This window comes from Melopsittacus undulatus, chromosome 4, assembly GCF_012275295.1.
Source record: "Melopsittacus undulatus isolate bMelUnd1 chromosome 4, bMelUnd1.mat.Z, whole genome shotgun sequence".
Lineage (NCBI taxonomy): Eukaryota > Metazoa > Chordata > Aves > Psittaciformes > Psittaculidae > Melopsittacus > Melopsittacus undulatus.
The window spans coordinates 80,016,129-80,035,373 of NC_047530.1; the positions used below are offsets into that span (position 1 = coordinate 80,016,129).

Genomic DNA, 19,245 nt, shown 5'->3' on the forward strand with positions numbered 1-19,245 from the left:
TTAAATTTGTCTGGGCATGCTGTATTAACTTCCATAATGGTTTTTGTTGTGCAGCCCAGTGCTTCCTGTGTTCACAGAGGCCCAGACGTTCCCCACCAGGTACAAATACTGCTCAGTTTCCTATTGTTATATATAGGGCACCAAAAAATGGGGCAGGTGGCTTGGATTTATAGTTGTAACTCCTCAGTTTTATATATAACTATTCATTTAAATTGATGTAATGTTTTCTGTCAAAGTCATTCTGTGCTGTTCTCCTTTCATTGCATTGCATCGTAATAGCATCAACAATGATTTTAATACTATACAATTTTTAATTTCCTTGATCTAGTTATGTGACTGTCATCTGAAAATAACCATAAAGGACAAAGTACGTTTTGCATATCTGAGAAGAAATCAGAAACAAGATGCATAGTTAGCACAATCTGTTACTTCATTTTAAATGGATCATTAATGAGGTTTTTAACAAATAGTAGAGTTTTTCCTATTTTTTTAATTAGAAAATGGAGTGGAGGAAAGAAAAACATAAATGAAAGAAAAAAAATTTTCTTATCATTTTTCTTTTGTAATTGGATGACTTGCTTCAGTGCTTTGTGACTATATTTAATTAATGATCTCAAACTTTCTTATGCTGTTTGTTAATGCTAGTCATTGTGCTGGCTGTGTGTCTGTTAGTTTATTTGCATATGTGTGTGTGGGAATATTCCCAATGTGATGATCTGTTGTTTGATACAGAAATGTAATCACATTATACATCTTGAGAATGCATTTTCCTTCTTTGTTATTCATTTTATTCTGCTGATTCACCTTTGTTATGACAGTTTTATAGAGTCATAGAGTTTAACACTGGTAGTAATTTGAAAACAGCATGACCCCTGTGCATCCCATCCCTTTTGGTCACTGAGCCAGTGTGGGGGGACCCCCAGAATTCTGAGCCGTTTACAGCCCACTTTGCTAGGCAACATCTTATCACTGGCCAATAATTGTTTGTTTTCTGCTTGTTCCAGTTGAGCTGATCTCTGCTCTTATGTCTGATATGGGCAATAACAGCAGCATGCTAAATTCCATTGGATGATGCTATAGGGGTATATTTAATTTCCCTTATTGAGATGCATATATGTTCCCATTTAAGTAATGAAGTATTAAAAATGCCTTGCTGAAAAAAAGAGAAGACAGTTTTACAGCTCTAAAACTCCTATGCCAATATTTCTAGAACACTTTTTTCTGGGAAAATAAATGTTGAAGTATAAATGTTCATCCGTTTCACATGTCTGCAGTCATCATCTCTAACGCTCAGATTGGGCTATAGTAACTTCTGCTAAGATATATCTGGAAGCAAAAATCAGGTGACTAGTTTCACTGGAGAAAGTAGTTAATTCCTTTGCAAAGAGCAAGTACACTGCTTGTTCAGAATATCAGTGAGTCCTAATACTGAAAACAGTGGAATTTTCTGGTGGTTCAATGATGCAGTTGGAATTACTATCAAGAATAACATGTGTACTAAATCAGTAAATCTGTGAGTTTGGGAATGCATTTTACCTGGAGCTTTAATCTTGAACAAATACCTGACAGTAACTCTAGTAATAACACTTTAAAAGGTGCACACTGAATAACTAAGGGATAGACATCGCTGATGTTACAAAATGCAGGGCCTGGATATAGTAAATAGTATAATGAAAAGTGTCTTTGATACTGAGTGCTTCTAGCATTTCAATCTATTCAACAATATATTGGACAAAATATGTTTATACAGAATATTGATCATTGAAAATATTTTCCATAATCTGTCTGCAACAGGTAGTACCTCCTGGGTGAATATGGAAATATTGAGAAGTTGCTCCCAAATTTAAAAAAAAAAAAAGTAGTTTTCCTGAAATAGATGCATGAAGCGCAGCATGCAGATAACAGAGGCTGTAGGAATGGTGCCTGCTTTGTTCTCTAGCAGATAAATTTCTGCAGTGGGTACCAAGAAAACAGGCTGGGGATTAGCTGGGCATAAGACTGTGCGTGACTGGTGTTTCAGGGTTCTGCAAAGTGTCTTCTTACTGCTACTGCTCAGCATGGAAGGGCTTTTGTGCTACAATTTCTTTTCCTTCTTTGACCAAGCCTTTTGGATGTACAGGGTAATGGACTGCTCATGCAGCCTCAACAAGTCTCCATGGTTTGCATCCTTCACAGGGTGTCCCTTGGAAAGCACCCTGGCCAGGTCTGCTCCATTTGTTCCTCCAAATTGAGTGTCCCGGTGCTGTGGAGGGTGTAGATGTAGTCTCTCATGTTGCAAGCCTGGAGAATTAATGGGAAATGAAAAGAGCCTGATCCAAAGTCCTTTTGTTTGGTTGTGTTTTTTTAAGTCTTTTTTATTGATTTCAGTGGGCTGTGAGTCAGATCCATGCTGCCTGCTACATGATATGTTGGTCCAATGACTGACAGGACTGCAGATGCTTATTCTTTTGAAGTCATTGGCCAAAGCATTCACATAAACCATGGATTTTATTGAAACTGCAATTAAAGCAAATCAGGCTTAATGCACACTGAAAGCCTTAGTAATTAGTATACAGGTGAACATGGAGGAAAAGGCACAGCTTTCCATCCTTCCAAACAAAACTGAAAAAAAGAACTGTGTTTATAATCGAACAGCATGTGAATATTAAGGCACAAATTCCTCTGAGTCCCCTAGTTCCCCAATGCAATTATTTTCTATTCACATTAATTGTTCCTAACAGATGACAGTAATGACTTTGAGTTAAAATGTGTGCAAAGGAGGCCTTCAGCAGATCAATGCTGTTTAAAAATAGGGTCACTTCTGCAATCATTCACTCAAGGTGTAACAGCTCAAAATTAAAACAACATTAACATGTTGATTGATTTATAAATGTTAATTTTGTAGTTCATTTTTATGCCTTTTTTTCCTGAAACCTGTCAAACTCTATGGATAATGGTGGGTCTTATATTCATTTGTCATTGTTGCATGTGAAGTAATGATAAGTTGCAAAACAGTGACTAGAAGAAAAAGTAGTTTCTTTTGGATAAAGAATGATCTGTTTTGCAGACAGGAAGTCTTAGACAAAGTAAGCGCAAAGAGCAATGTTTCAAATTAGAACAAATCCTCTTTTACCTTGAGGTCTTCTTTTCCCTTGAAATTTAACAGCAAAGTTTGGAATTTTAGAAATGCTGATCTGCTGCATATTTCACAAATGCTTATATTTTGCTCATTCCCTTCTGCTCCCCCAGAAACTCCATTCATGCATCTTAGACCTCTCATCTGGGGATTTGCTTTCAGAAGTAGAACGGAACAGAAGCCTGATGCAGTCTCGAACTGCTGATGCTCAAATTCACGTGAGTTTTTGTGCTGTCCTTGTACCCCTTATTTGAGACCCTGCTTTTTGCCTCTGAAGTCTGATGCCAGGGATGAGACATAAAGCAGAGCTCTGAATTGAAACACTGTTGAGGCAGATAACAATATTTCTTCTGTTCTCTAAAATTCAATATTGTGTCCTCAGTTGATATAGTAAGCAGATAGTGTCACTCTGTGCAAAAAAAGCATAAATCTTAGCAATGTCCCCAGTATACCTTTTTGGGTATTGATTACATCTCAGAATCTCTGAGAAATGGTCAAGGAGCTTTTTATTAAAGCCCATACACCGTATTATTCATCCCACTTTTATGATATATTATGTATGAACTTTTAAAAATTCATGGGCTCTGCATTTTTTTTTCAGATAGGCTTAGTTTTGTGCTTATTTGGCAAAACGTTAGCCAGTGTGGCTTTCATGTTTCATTGTCAAAGAGGAAAGTAGCCTAGAAAACAAAAGTCACACGGGGGGAAAGAGGACAAGAACAGAGCACTGAACCTGTGTGTGACTTTGAAGTATAGTAGTGTCAACAAAAATGTAATCTCCTTTGTAATACATACTTTAATGAAAAGGCATTGTTTCAGAGGTTCACAAAAATGCTAACCACTTTTGCTTGATATGTAATTAAGCCTTCAGGTTAGGTTTTTCTAACATAGTTTTTTGTCTAACAGTCTGATTCCATTTTCTGTAATCTCTAGTGAAAATGGTGTGTTTAAATTGCAATACTGCATTCAGGCCTTTTAAATTTCATTAAAGGTAATGACTTAAGAGTCTTAATTACAAAAAAAATTAAAATTTCACCATGTTAGTTACAGACATGTATGCGTTGATATTTAATGAGTGCATCATAAAAATATTATTCAGAGTACTTTCTTGGATGATTACAAAAATAAAGGCAAATTGCATGGGAAAATTCCACCCTCAGTGATCTGAATACAGTGTAGAAATTGGGTGGATATCCTACTTCAGCATATGTAATGGTGTGATATTTTTTGCACATCTCCTTTCTTGAACAATACAGATGATTACAGTAATACACTGTTCTTTCGCTTTCCTTGGGTATCTCCATTTTTCTCACTGCTAAAGCTGTAGTACCAAAGGCCTTTCTCCTCTCTTTAAGTGAAAAGGAAACAGTGAGGAGATGGAAAGGCTCTCAGACTAGCTGAAGATGACAGGAGGGGAAGGCAATACTTGTCAGTACACTGTGATCTCGTCTTTTGTCCAACATGAGACTCTCGTAGGAAAGAATTTTACAGGCATCCTTCCATTACACACTGTGATGACTGGGACATAGCCATGTATAAAGGGCAGAAATTTGACATGACATGTTTTCCCAGTGCCATAGCTGAAAGACAGCAAAATAGCCAAAAGAAGCAGATGCTGCCAATGGCCTGTTTATAGTCAGCCTTACAGGGAATGACACTGTCCTAGCTGTGGAAGCTGATAAGAGAGGGTCTCCTTTGTGAGCCACAATGTCATAAATAATGAGTAATTTGTCTCAACAAAGCAAGAAAGTCTGTTTCAGAGCCCAAAACACAGTCATCAGCCTGCCTCACAGTGAAAGATATATTCTTCCCAGATCTGTGAATTTAAAAGCTACTCCTCTTGCATCCATTTGACTTCATAGGAGGACATGTAGCAATAATTCCCAGAGGTGAAATGTGCTCTTGCTACCTCTAAATGATTTTCCCATGCATAGGTTTTGCCTGTGACAGAGAATAATGGTTTGCCCTGTAGTTACGTTTGTCAAAAACAGAACATTATTATGTCAGTTGAGCAATGAGCAGCTGTACTGATGAACTCCTCAGCAGTAAAATTTCTGCTCTCTCCCGTTTAACTGAAAAAAGGTTCAACCCTTGTAGTAATAAATGGGAGGACATGGGAGAATAAATGGAAGAAATTAGCAGAAGGGCAACAAACATGTTAGTGTATGAGAAGCACCTTACAAACAGCATTTTTTTTTTTGAGATTAGCATGAAGAAGCTGTGTCTAGTGCATATATAGTTTCAATAATTGTATTGTGGATTCAATAACTTCATATTTCTTGTGTCTTCTTGAATATAAATGTAAAATTTTTATCTAAGCAAAATTAGTTTGGGGTATATCTAACAGCAAAATCAATAAATATATTTTGAGCTTGCTTTAGTGAAACCTGAAGCAGTTTTATGAAACAGAGTCATATAGAATCATAGAATCATTTAGGTTGGAAAAAAACCTTAAAATCATCATGTCCAACTATTAACCTAATACTGCCATGTCCACCACCAAACCATATCACTAAGTGCCACCTATATACATATTTTAAATACTTCCAGGGATGGTGACTCCACCACTTCCCTGGGCAGCCTGTTCCAATGCTTAACAAGCCTTTCAGTGAAGAAACTTTTCCTAACACTCAACATCCCCTGAAACAACTTGAGGCTGTTTCTTCTCATCCTATTGCTTGATATTTGGGAGAAGAGACCAACCCCTACCTCACTACAACCTGCTTTCAGGTAGCCCTGTAATTCTGTCTGGCATTCCTGGTAATTAAAAAGATGTCTGACTCTGTAAGGGAGCTGGAGAATAGCATAATAGAATGGTGCAAGCACTTAACATTAAGGAAGCTCTAACACTGTTAGGCACAAGAGTATTAGTTTGAAAACAAATTAAAGGCATCCTAGATACTCCTACAGAGGTTTAATATTTTACCTAAAGTGCTATCTGCTCTTCATTACTCTCTTCTTCAAAGCTGGCACTTAGTCACAGTCAGCTGAAATTGCGTTTGGAGAAGGGCGATAACTACACAAGTACTGAAGGCAGCCATAAAGTGTCAATAAATTGCATAAGCAAGAAGCTTCAGCTGTCTGCAAGTGACACAAAGATGGATTGTCCTACGTCAGAGAGTTTCTTAGACAAAGCTTTGAACTAGATAGGAAACCAAAATTAGACTGTAATGGAGAGATTCCATTCTCAGTGGACATTCTGGCTGGGATACTAAATTAATTTACCTTGTCTGGGGTGCACAGCCTCATCAGTTATATTGTAGGGCTATAATGCAGTTGTCAAGATGTACTTGTATTCTTATAACTTTGTTTTCTGTATCTTACTCTGGCACGCTGCTTATATACAAAGCATAATTCAAATAGACTCAGAATAATCATTAGTATAAGAATAGCAGAATATTGGTTTGAGACTAAAGAAGAAAATATGGAGGATTGTGGATTTTGGCCCTGACGAATTTTAGCAATCTGTAATTTAGTTCTCGGTATTAAATTCACCAGATACTAATGGCATAACAGGAATGCATAAGTAGCTTACTTGCTTTTTCTTTGTCCTTCTTAATCAAGAGGAAGTTAAATGATCTTTTTCCACCCATAAGATATTTCTATTCTCATATTTTAGGAACGCCAGCAGAATGTGAAATCCAGTATACCCATTTTGAAATGCCAGAGTCAATTAAATATGACAGGTCCTAGCCACCTGTATCCCCGGAGCAGCTGCAGTAGCAGTGAACTCTCCCTCTCAAGTGCTTGCAGTGAATATTCCAGCGGTTCTTCCTACACGTGGAATGATGGAAAGACATGCAGCAAAAGGGTAAATCAAATTTATTTTCTTCATTTATTAGCGTCAATTAATCTGAAACAAGATAAATTGAAAAGCTGCCTATTTCAGAGATTTTTTTTCACTTTCCTCTCTCTTTTATATTTAAAACAGTTGTCACCAAACTCAGTAAGGATTCTGTCCCAAATGTCATCATCCCTTTCACTCTCCCCCTTTTAATTCTTCTTTAACAATTCCTTTATCCCTCCGCTTTACTCACTGTTTCCTCATTTATTCTGACATTCATTCTGTCTTTCACAGTCCAAATTGCTCTTCTTCTTTATCTTAATCCTTCTATTCATATTGTTCTTCCTACAGGTTTTAAATGCGCTGTAGCCTTCACACCACTATGAAATCCTTTATTAAAAAAGAGCATTGCTATTAATAGCAATGGAGGAAATGTAATACTCTATGCAACTCCTATATCTGTTTTCTAAAATGGTAATACTTTTTATTAACAGCTTGTGTGAGTAACATGTGAATTTTATTTCGTTTCAACAGTCATCTGTGAGCTGGGATAAAAGAGTAAGTGTTGGCTCTTCGCTCCCAAGCAACCTCTCAAGTCCTGCAGATGATCTACCTCCAACTCGTATCAAGGAAAACCATATCTTAGAAGGGCTGAAGAAATTACAGAAGAAAAAAATATTACTTGAATCACCTTCAGTAATATCAAGATGGGGTTACAAGGATTGCATGAACTCTAATGAAGGAATATATTCCCCTGGAGTTAAATGTGGTGGCCATAATGAACAGACTTACTGTAAGCCAACAGAAGTAGGAAGTATTTGTATTGAACATAACAAAGCATTCACTTATGATTCAGATTCACATGATGATGCAGATGACGACTCTTCATCCTTACTGTTCCTGCAGGAAGTACCAAGCAAAGACTGCAGGACCTATTGTAACAAATTAACACACAGCATTTCTGATAGTCTCTTTGACTGGGATCCTAATAGGAAACACTTGTCAGAAAGAAGTTCATACTTTAATTCAAAGGAAAGACCTGAAAAATTGACTAGTTTTGTCAGTGGATTTCAGGCAGAAGTAAAATCATGCACCAGAACAAAGCTGCCTGAGTTACAGTTATATCAAAGCCATGCTAATATAGGCTGGAAGGACCTTAATTTTCAGCTTTCAGATACTGATGACAATGAAGTCTTGGATGAATTGCATATAGAAAGCAGTGATGAGAAAAGTCCATCAGATTTATTAGCAACTCCTTTTACTGAGAAGTATACAAAGACCTCTGACATGCTCAAAGACACAGAGAATTCTCAGTTTGTATCTACTGACAAGGAGGAAAAAAAGATATCTGCTCCCTCAGACATTAGGCCAAAGACATGTAATTTCATTAAACAACAAAAGGTTATAAAAAAGACCTCTTCTGAAGAGTGCATTACAGTAATATTTGATGCTGAGGATGGTGAGCCGATTGAATTCAGCTCACATCAAACTGGAGTTGTCACTGTAACAAGAAATGAAATTTCAGTCAACCAGCCACGAACTACATCCAGTGCAGGGTATACTGAATTTATACCTCAGGGAATAACTGGTTTGCAGACAGGAACCAATACTAGAAACTACAGTTCTTTAGAAAGACCTGAAGATGAAACTGAGGAAAAGACTCTTGAAGATAATACAGGGAATAAAAACACAGTTGTCCCCATGACCTGCAATGAATCTTCACACTGTGGAAGAATGATGCTGCAAAATACTCCACGACAAAAACTAGTGAAGCCAGTGTATGATGCAACATACAAGGCCAATTCAAGCTCCATTGTGCATTCAGGAATCAATCAAAAGCCAAACTTGACTAAAATACCAAGCAGAGGTAAATTTTCTCCACAAAAAACTGTGATGACAGAGAATGGGGACACACCTGTAGCTGAAGCAGTAGGCCCTACAGCCCTTGAAAAATCACCTGCTCTGCCACCTGTAAAGCTTTCAAGATTCAAAAAGGCACAAAGTCCACCTCATAATTTTGACTCAAAGGTCGACTTTCAGGTTCCAAAGACCCCTGTCCACCCTCTGCCTAGCTTGAAACATCCAGGCAGAAGTGACCGTTCAAAGTATCCAAAGAGTCAGAATCCAGCATCACCACTGTTGCCTCAGCACCTTATAGAGCCCAGTGACTATGGAGAACCTCCAACTAGAGACTTTCATTGTCATTTAGCAACTGTAGAAACCCGATCACCATCCCCACCCCTTCCTCCAGGGAGGTCAACATCCTTGTTGATTCGGCCTGATTGTGCTCATTCACCACCTGTAGTTGTAAAGTTAGGAGAAGCTGGTCCCAGTGAAACAGCAAAAAATATACTGAAATCATCATCATCAAAAGGAGCTGTGAACTCTGGCTTTCATAATCAATCTAGTCATGAACTGCGAACAGAAAATGCATCTTCTGGGGCCAAAATTGAATTATCTTGCCTTCAAGAAAATGCAGAAGTAATTATGCAAAATAAGAGCATATCTCAGCAACCCCATAGTGCATGCCAAGAACTTCCCAATGTTTCCACAAAGCAAGTCTGCCCAAAAAGCCCTAATCAGCTGGGTCTCCACAGGAATCGTGAATTTCCTAACACAGATTTTCAAACAGCCAGGTCCTTTTCTCTAGGTTTTCCATCACTGGAAACAGCTTCTTCACAAGACACATATTCCAGCAAAAAAGGTATTTCCTGTGACAGTGGGGTAGATCAGACACAAAAGATGCCAAACATTCTCCCTGCAACTCCTCAATGTCATACCACAAGCACAAGTGAGCCTTTACTATCTCAGGTAAACAATTCCCCATTGTCAACACTGTTTCATGATAGTGAAACTGCACATGCTACCCAAAACTCTAATGAGAAAGGAATGAAAACCCGTCTCCCTGTAGGACTGAAATTATTTGTCAAATCTCCCCAGCTTCGCAAGAGTTCTACTGTACCAGGGAAACAGGAAAAAGACAGTATAAATGCAGCTTCCAAAAGTAATGTGAGTTCAAGTAAGTACAAGCAAAATGAATCTATATGTGTAACCAGTGAAAGTACAATGGATGCTGAATTAAAAGACTCTAAGTCTGATATTGAAGTAAAACACAATTTTACTGTGGGACTTAGTATGAATGCAGCATCACATCATTCACATGAAAACTGCAACTTGGTGGTAGACAGAGTAGATGGATTAGAAAACAAATTAGTTAAGAGATCTGTTTCTTCTAGTAACAAGTCACACTTGAAGCCAGCTCTGGGCATGAATGGAGCAAAAGCTCGCAGTCAGAGTTTCAGCATTCATACAGGGGAAAAGCCTTCTGCCCCTGCAACAGAAGGTTTTGGGAAAGTGCGCACTCAGATTATTACAAACACTTCTGATAGAGGAAATTCTCTAACAAGGCAGAACTCATCTATGGAAGGACTTCAAATCAAGCCCATTCCTGGGTCAGCAGTGACACCAGTGACTCTTTCATATACTCCTAAAACCACAGAAAATTCCTATTCTAGACAAGGCTCTCTTGGAAATACAACTAGTTGTAATAGCCAGCATGGAAGCCCAAGCAAACTGCCCTTCAGATCATCTCCAAAACTAGACCTGTTTCACAGCGCTTCAAAATGCAATGGAAACAAACCATTTTCTCAGAAAGATCCACGCAGCCTGTCTGCCCAGAGTGAGAAAAGCACTGAAAGTTTTCAACATGAAGCTCATAGTAAAAAAAGTGTTCTACCAGCAGAACTGGAACTAGAACTAGAAGCATCAGTTTCTGTATCTTCCAAACAATCTTCATCATTTCAAAGCTCAGGTGGAATAAAGTGTTCTCAGAAACTGGAAGCAACAAAGTCACAAAATCAGCAAATGTGTTTACAGTTAGCAGAACTCCCTGAGAAGGGTGCCAATATTTTGAGTTCCACAGCTCTACAACCTACAATAGAGGAAAAAGTCATGCTATGCATCCAAGAAAATGTGCAGAAGGGTCAGGGACAAACTAAATCTCCCACAACAGAGACTAAACAAAGGACTGGGCCCTCTATAGCTAGTTGGTTTGGCTTTCGAAAGAGTAAGCTCCCAGCACTGAGTAGCCGAAAGACTGATGATCCTAAAACAAAGGTAGAAAAAAAAGATACAAGAATTTCAGGATTTGGAATTAAGCAGGCAAAATTGGAGAGAAAAAAAGAAAAAAGGAAAACTGAACAACACTGTGAAACAGAAAATGAAATTAACAGGAAAGCAGACAATGGTGATATTTTAGCTGATGCCATGGACAGCAGAATTCTGAAACCTTCACAAGACACTCCTGGTGAGATTGAGTGTGAGCAAGGCAAAGGTTCCAGCACATCTACATTCTCACCAAAAGACAGTTTTATGAAAGAGCTTTTGAACAGGTAAAACTCTGGAACACAGTTCGAGATGTGGTGTTGTACACTGTAGGTTTACAGCTGATCAAATACTAAGTTCAATGTGTTTCTCATAGGCTAAGAATGCATAGTAGTAATTACTAGGTAGACAATCAGGATGTTAATCTCTGCAAAAAAGACCCCCAAAACATTAATAATGAGATGATAATTTTGTTCGTTACTTTGTTAACCAAACCAGTGGTCTTTGAAATTAAAGAATGGCAAGTTACATCCAAGTTGATAGAAATTCAAATTATTCCAGAAATTGAGAATCTAAGCAGATGGTGTGTAAAGATTGAGAATATTTAGGTACATGTTTCAATGTATTCCATCTTCATGTATTGTAACCAGCAGACATATATTTGGTAACTAGTCAGAATTAATTAAATTTCTAGCTACCACAACCTTCACTCACAGAACTTAACAATTGCTATATTGTGTTTTCAAGTTTGCCCCACAGGAGTCCTAAATATAATATAAATCATTATATGTGAAAGGCTAAATTGATATACTACCTGAAATTGTAAGTGACAGGTTTGATCAAGGCTAGTTAGAAACATTTATCACTCAAAGGTTTAGAGACAGAAAGATACAGAGAGGTTACTTTAAACATTAAAGGAATGGGAAAGTAGAGTGATTGAAGAAGGGCAATGTAATTTATCAGAGGAATCACTCTCTACCTGCAGAGTTGATAAGAAAGCAGCTCAGCAGACAGAAAGTGGATCAAATAATGTTTCCTACAGGAGTGTGTCGAAGGGCAGCTCCCAGGGCTCCTCTCTTCACGGCAACTCTATTAACTCTCAAGGAAACCACAAGAAAAACAGCAACACAAAACCTGATATGGAAATGCAGAATCAGACCCTGGTAAGTGATTTGGTATATGAAAACATTATTATGTTCTTTTTTAACTTCTGGAGGTGCTCCTAACTGTCAGTAGAGACAAACGGGACAATAGCTGTTTATATATGATAGAAGGATTTTGTGTAGCTAGAGAATTGTGAATTAATAATAAAGTTGGCAGTTTAAATACAGGCCAGATTATACGGTACTCATGAAGATCCTACTGCTTCTGCTGGCAGTTCAGTTCCAATGGAGATACATGCACAATGGTGCTATAATCATAATCTAGTAGAGTGAAATAATGGGATCTTTTTTTTTTATCATTTTTCCCCCTTTCCCTGAAAATTGCATGCCAGTGTTAACATTCCTCTGAACATTATAGAAATCATTTAACCTAAAAAGCGCACTGCTGATGCAAAAGAGGCAAAGTATTTGACCATGTTTGAGAATATTTGTTACTTAAGAGAGAGTCTTTCAAAAGCAAAACCGTACTTTTGACCCATGTCTCTGAACCATGGAAAAATCTACATTTAATGCCCTGTAGTTAGTTTTATGCTTCAATAAGGTACTAAGTATATCTCATACACCAAGTTACCCAGAAAGTAATGATGCAATTTAGAAGAAAAACAAATTTATTTTTTGTTAGGTATTGGATTCTGGTTTTTGAAAGGTTTTGTGAGTGGCTAACTTTTCTGCAGCGTGTATACATGCAGTCAAGGACCCAAAGTCAGACTGAATGGGTGCACTTCCTTGTGAAGCTTCTATTAACATAGAATTTAGTGAGCAATTTCTTGCCCAGAAGGGGCCTTTTCCATGATGTTTTAAAGTCCAAGTACCAGGAAAACAGAGATATTTTAACTTGATAAGCATTCCTGATAGCTGTCTTGACCACATTCTTATGGTGATTATTAACAATAATCACAATTTCCACCAAATAGACTGAAAACCTGTGCCGAATGCAGTGCTGATCATGAAGTTAAGGCTATCACTTTTGTTGTTCTGATAAAACTGAGTTACTGAAGTACAGCACATGCAACTATTTCATCTGAGAGAATTTGAAACACAAATTCTTTGGGATGTGTTTCAAGGGTAAAACAAATTTCAAAAAGCTTCATAATGGGAACTGGAAAAACTCTTAGATTAGTACTGATATTTAAGATGCTTGAGGTTCACATATCCTATGCATAGTTTCAACTTCAGGCAAGTGTTGTTTTACTTTAATGCTAATGTCTTTTCTAAGAACATCTGCAAGGTCATTTTTAAAACTTAACAGTGAACATATGCAGAATTAATGTGTTTGAAAACTTTTTCCTCCTGATTCCTGTGGTATCATCTCTTCTTTCAAAATGTAGATGTCTCCTGCATTATAAAGCCACAAATTATAAGCATATCTAAGGCTGTCCTTGTAGTGTCACTGAAAGGAAAGAGAGAGAATGAAAGTCTGGAAATGTGCAATATGCAGGAAATTCAATCCAACTGATCTAGAACTTTGATAGCAAAGCAGAGCTCCTTATCAGAGCCACTCAGTTTTAACTATGCCCCATTTAATATGGTCCTGACAGCTTAAGGTATATCTTCACTGTACAGAAGTACAAAAAACTCTGCACACTGCTTCTGCAGTTTCTCTCTGACTCATTATTTTCTAATGCTGGAATAATTTGCTGTGCTTTTTGTCTGTCATTTTGTGAAATCTCTCTAAACATAGCAGTAATAGTCATTTAGAACTCTAGTATATGTTCAAGAAACATGCTTTGTTTTACCAGGTAACTACAAAGATTGTTCTTAGTATACAAAAATAATGGAGAACTGCTAATTATACTATTTCATTATTAAGGGCATTTTAGTTACAGGGAAAAGGCATTACCTATCATATACAATACACTCCCTTGTATTTTTTGTATTGTTTTTTAAGATTAAGTTACATAATATGCTTCATCTTTTTGAGTTTCATGTTATGTTTTTTTGTGTCACTGAATTTCTGAAAGAAATACCTAGTGCCAAAAGACCGGAGGCATTTAGAATAACAGTACTAAAACCATGCTTACAGTTCTTAATGCTAACCTGTGAAAGAGATATACCTTAAGATTCCTCAGTATGTGATATTTCATCTTGTCCTCCAAACTTCTACAAGAAAAACAATGCAAAGTTTTTAAATTCAGAGTTCATGCATCTTATTACTATAATTTCCAGTTATTCTTTGGTGTCTGCTTACTTTGAAGCAGATTTCAAAGAACTGTGAGACAGCTGTGACTGAAAAGTCACATGCAGTAGTATGGCCTGTTGTGCATTTTTTTGCTTGTAAAAAAGACAAAACAAATTCTTTCAGAGAAAACAGCATAAATCTTTTGAAAAGCCCTAAACTATGAAGATTTCTTTTTTGAACAATGCAAAGTGCATTCAATCATACAGGTTTAGTGTCGAAGCTGCTGTTATTTCAAAACTGCATATCACATATACGGCTTCTTTGAATCCTGGCCATAACATTTTTTAACATTAATTTCCTAGCAAGTTTTTCCTTTAAAGCCTATTTAATTTTTGATGATTAAATCTCTTCCCTTATGATGTGCCAGGTAAAGACTTGGGGCACTATTGCACTGTAACATATGCACCAATTACATCTGATTCTGTTCATGCAAAGAATGTTATTGCTTGACTGCCACTGAATTTATGGAAAAAGCAATGATCCTCCAATGGCGGCCTTGTGCTTTCACCTTCAGAGGGATACGCTTCCCGTTAGTGTTCATCAAAAAAGCACTCTGTTCTAAAGGCCAGCCAACAGAAATACATAATCCTTTAGCCCACACCAAGGATATTCCACATTCTCCAATACTTTTTCCTGTCCTTGGCTGGAGCTTAAGGTGAGATACAATCATTTTTGTGCTGCACTGCTTCATTTCATCTATGTGATTTTATTACAGCCCAGTGTAATTTAGAAAAGCCATGGGCTTTACTTTGTGAGGTGGAAGTGTGGCACCAAAATCGAGACACTGGGAGCTTTGTGTAGCACTGTCTGTCTGCAGTCTGTGTGTTTGGGGAATACCCAGAGATCTGTCCTAATACTGTGAAATGTCACATCAGCAGTAAGCCACAGACTGCCATGCAGTCTGCAAATGTGAGAAATTGTTCTGCCTATTCTTTGCATGATCACATACTCTGGTCTTAATTTTCCATAGCCTGAAGAGCGTTACTTCAGAAGAAAAAAAGATGCAATCAGATCTCTGGGATTAGGAGATTATAAATGCGCTTTATTTAGATGGAGAGCGAGTCTTTCATGTCTTACTGAGGCTAGTCACAGGAGGTCAATAAGGCTACTAGTGTAAGCCAAACAAGCAGAATATACCCTATGGTCAAGGATATGGCGTGCAAATTATGATAAATTCTATTGGTTTATATTGCAGAAGATATTTAATGTTATTGTGGATGTGCTGTAAGCAGTTTAAAACAGCAGAGGGATTAATAAATAAATTAAAATCTATGAGACAGATATTGAAAATATTTTTTTCTGCAGTGCTGACTTTCCTCCTCTCATCACCCTGAAAGTATCTTCATTCCTGTTTGATTTATGTATCATCGCAGAAAAATATGTCCCTGGATCTGAATTATGGTTGCTGATGGCATGTAATGGAAGGGGTTTTCACTGTATGCTAGGAAGATACCCAGATTATATATACACTTGGGAAACAGTGCAGAAGAACAGCAAAAAATATGCCTTCAGCTGAAAAATAGAATATCTAGGGGATTTGATTAACACATACTTGAATAAAGCATGCAGGCTCTTAGTGTGCCCTGCATTCTTAAATTTTCTCTCTGTTTAGCTAATCATTGCTTTTAAATAGGCATGGATACAAAAATGCCAAAGTTCTGTGTTTGCAAACTGAACTGCAGAGATACCATATCATGTATTAAGTTCACTTTTTTTTTTGCTTAAAATGTGAAACATGGTATTTCTAGAGAGAAGTAGAGAGGTCAGAACAACTGCAGAAAAGAGTTTTCCATTTGAGGAATTACATTTTCCAAGGGTATTTTTTTGATTGCTGCATATTTTGACTTTGAATGAAGTTAAAGTTGTTATCCTCAGATACTGTTCATAGAATGAACTCTTCCACTCTTAGCTGCCCTGTAATTCTGGTTTATTTCTGAAAATATATTCTCTAGTTATCCTGAAGCAACATAACTGAGTCACAGATTTTCTTCACTTTTGTTGTTGTACTATGTACAGGCTAAAGTAGTCACAGAAAACCTGCAAGAAGAAGAGGAGGACACCATGACAAGGACTACATGTCAGAGTCATGTGATAGGTACAAAATTATGTTTCATGCTGAATTTTATTGCTGTCAGTTCTTAGGAAAATAAACCCCAAATATGTTCAATTCCTATTACTTTATTTGTTTGCCCACCTAATGTTAGCTTTAGCATTCATTTAGCTCTGTTCCTGGATAACCTGATTTCACCAACTATGTAAAAAAATGTGTACATACCATTAGCAGTTGTGGGTCAGTTCAATGCTGACAGAAGGGCTTTGGAATCTGGCCAAGAAAGATCATTTCAGCCTCCAAACCTAGTTGATTACATACAGTGGCTTAACTGAAGGGTAGTTGTGCATGATACTTTCAGTGGAAATATTACTGATATGCTGTAACTCTGTCACCTGGCCTTGAATTAATAAAATTCTGAATAAAATTCTGAATAGCAGAATAATTTCTGTAATAAACTAAATCAGAAGGAGTAGCAAAACAGGTGTCTGTTCAAAAGACCTTAAAGCTGTTCCCTTTGTAGGCAGAGACTGCAGCAATAGTTAGAATCTAAGTCGGTGTTTTCAGGTCACTGTAAGTGATTTGGCTAGCCAGAAGCTCTTTTGTTTCACTAATATTGTCAGTCTAGGAAGTGTGGCTGAACAGAGGTATCATGTTGAAATACATTTCTCTTTGAGGTAGTAGGAAAATGTTTGCATACTGTATTGACTTCAACATCCTTTTCAGTCTCAAATTCAGCCAAATAAACTCTGGCTGTCTTACTTGCTGAAAAGATCCCTAAAACTCTTCTCTCTATGAACCCAGCCATAACTTAGCTCCAATACAGCAACCAAATAACAAGAACTTCAACCAATGCAGTGAAGGAATTCTGTGAGTGGGTAGGCACTAGTCCTGAAAAGAGAAATACATACTCCTCACTCTGTGAGTTAAAGACTTACTTTCTGTTACTCAGAATTGTCAAAAAAAGAGTAACTCACTCGAGATTGTTCAGAATTATTTTCCCTCAAAATTATTCTGTCTCCATTCCAAAGTTCTCAAAACTTCTACTTTGAATTGATGTCAAACGTTTGGTTTTCATTTTTCAATTCAGATACTGAACAATTGAAAACAGCTATTTGCAGAGCTTTTTTCTTTTCAGACACCAGTGCTTCGTTGGTGTTCATCAGTATAATTGGTGGTTGTGGCTGAGACCTAATTGTTATATATTTCAACATATTACTTTGGTAGTACATCCTGTAATATGTTATGCAGGTGGCTTTTGAGAATGTTGTTTTGCTTCTCCTACAGGCACCAAATCTGAGTCTCTGACAGGATATAGTGGTTCTGGAGCAGCTTGGTTGGCATTCCCCAAAGTCAGAATTCAGTTGTGCCTTAAGTTCATGAGGCCCTCAGTTTGGAGAGGTCATCTCTGTGGGTCCAGTCCTCCTGTGCACCAGAGTCCTTTTTTGCAAAGACAGGAGCTTTTTCTTCACTTATTTTAGGGCTGATGACATCAATAAAGTGACAGGTAGGTCTGTGGCCCAGGTCTATCCAGGTCCACAGTAAGTAATGCTACAGTGAGTACAGAGCAGTGCTACAGGCAGTGCTGCCCTTGGGAAATTCCTATAGCTTGTACAAAGAGTTTTTCATCATCTGAATTATACCAATTGCAAAAGCATCTTCTTTCCCTTAGACCATGCCATCTCTTAAATGCTCAACACAGGATGACAGATATCCCTGTCTTCCTTGTCAAAGCATCTAGAGTAACACAAGGAAATTGCTCTGAGGATCTAGCTGTTAATGTCAGGAAGTTCTGATGATGGGGGACGTTATATAAAATAGGTTGTATTGGCACAGTAAAAATAATACAAATCTAGGCAAATTTGTTAACATCAGCACAGTGAGTCCTAATGCAGGGTGTACCAGTGATTACTTACTTGAGCAGGACAAGCCCAAGCTTAGGAAATTAGAAGCATGGATCTAAGTGTGCTTCCTGATTACTGCTATATCAGTATCATGCTGTGTTTTGGTCCTTTCTCATCAGGCAATATTTTATCTTACATTTGTATTTTTTTATGCTGCATGTTGCATTGCTCTTTGTGGATAGCAAGATTTCCTAGGTCATACTCAGATTCTTTTACCAAATTCTTTGACAGAGGTCCTGGCTTTTTTCTAGTACAGAGAATTTCATAGAAAGACACTGGGTTTTTTTCAGGACTGAAACTCTATTCAGCTTTAGGAAACATTCATTTGGAACATTTGCCATGTCACCTTGCAGTTTTCAGTCAAAGCCATACAAAATGAAGAACTTGTAAAGATTATAAAGTACTTGTTGGTATGGAGAATTACCTGAGATGGGAAAGAGACAAATTTGGCTTGCTTTGTTATCAACTCCTAGGCTTCTGGTTGTCAGAAGCAGAAGGGAATTATACAGGAAGGATGGCTCTGTAAATGCTGAGCCTTGCTGCCGTCAAGCACATGAGCCAGGTCCTTTGGTCAAAGAGGGCCTGGTGGAGGCTTGTGGTCTGTCTTTTTCATGGAACAGCTTCACGGGGGGGGCGGGGGGGGAGGGATAGGGGGAGAGTACGGAGGTGTGGTGTGTATGTCTTCAGAACAGGAACATCTTTGAAATCTTGAAAATTTCAGTGGCCTTTAAGTTTCTTACTGCATTCTTCACTATTGTAAGCAGTAATTAAAGAAAAAACCCCAAACCAAAGGCCACTGTGGTTTTGTAGCTGTACATTAATGAGTTTGTTCCACTGGTTTTGATCTAAACTGTTAACAAAATATTGCTGAAAGTCTAGAAGATGTAGAAAGGCTACGATTAAGCAGGGAAGCTGTTCTCTACATAATAGGAAAAATATGTTGCTG

General features: G+C 37.6%; 1 protein-coding gene across 1 annotated transcript in view; it reads left to right on the forward strand.

The window, feature by feature from the left end:
- NCKAP5 (NCK associated protein 5) overlaps positions 1 to 19,245 on the forward strand; it is a 388,757-nt gene that overhangs the window by 315,123 nt on the left and 54,389 nt on the right. The window contains exons 11-15 of the mRNA XM_005153771.3: positions 3,229 to 3,333; positions 6,735 to 6,926; positions 7,434 to 11,290; positions 11,989 to 12,166; positions 16,362 to 16,440. Coding sequence (XP_005153828.2) covers positions 3,229 to 3,333; positions 6,735 to 6,926; positions 7,434 to 11,290; positions 11,989 to 12,166; positions 16,362 to 16,440 — 4,411 coding nt within the window. The remainder of the gene's footprint in view (positions 1 to 3,228; positions 3,334 to 6,734; positions 6,927 to 7,433; positions 11,291 to 11,988; positions 12,167 to 16,361; positions 16,441 to 19,245) is intronic.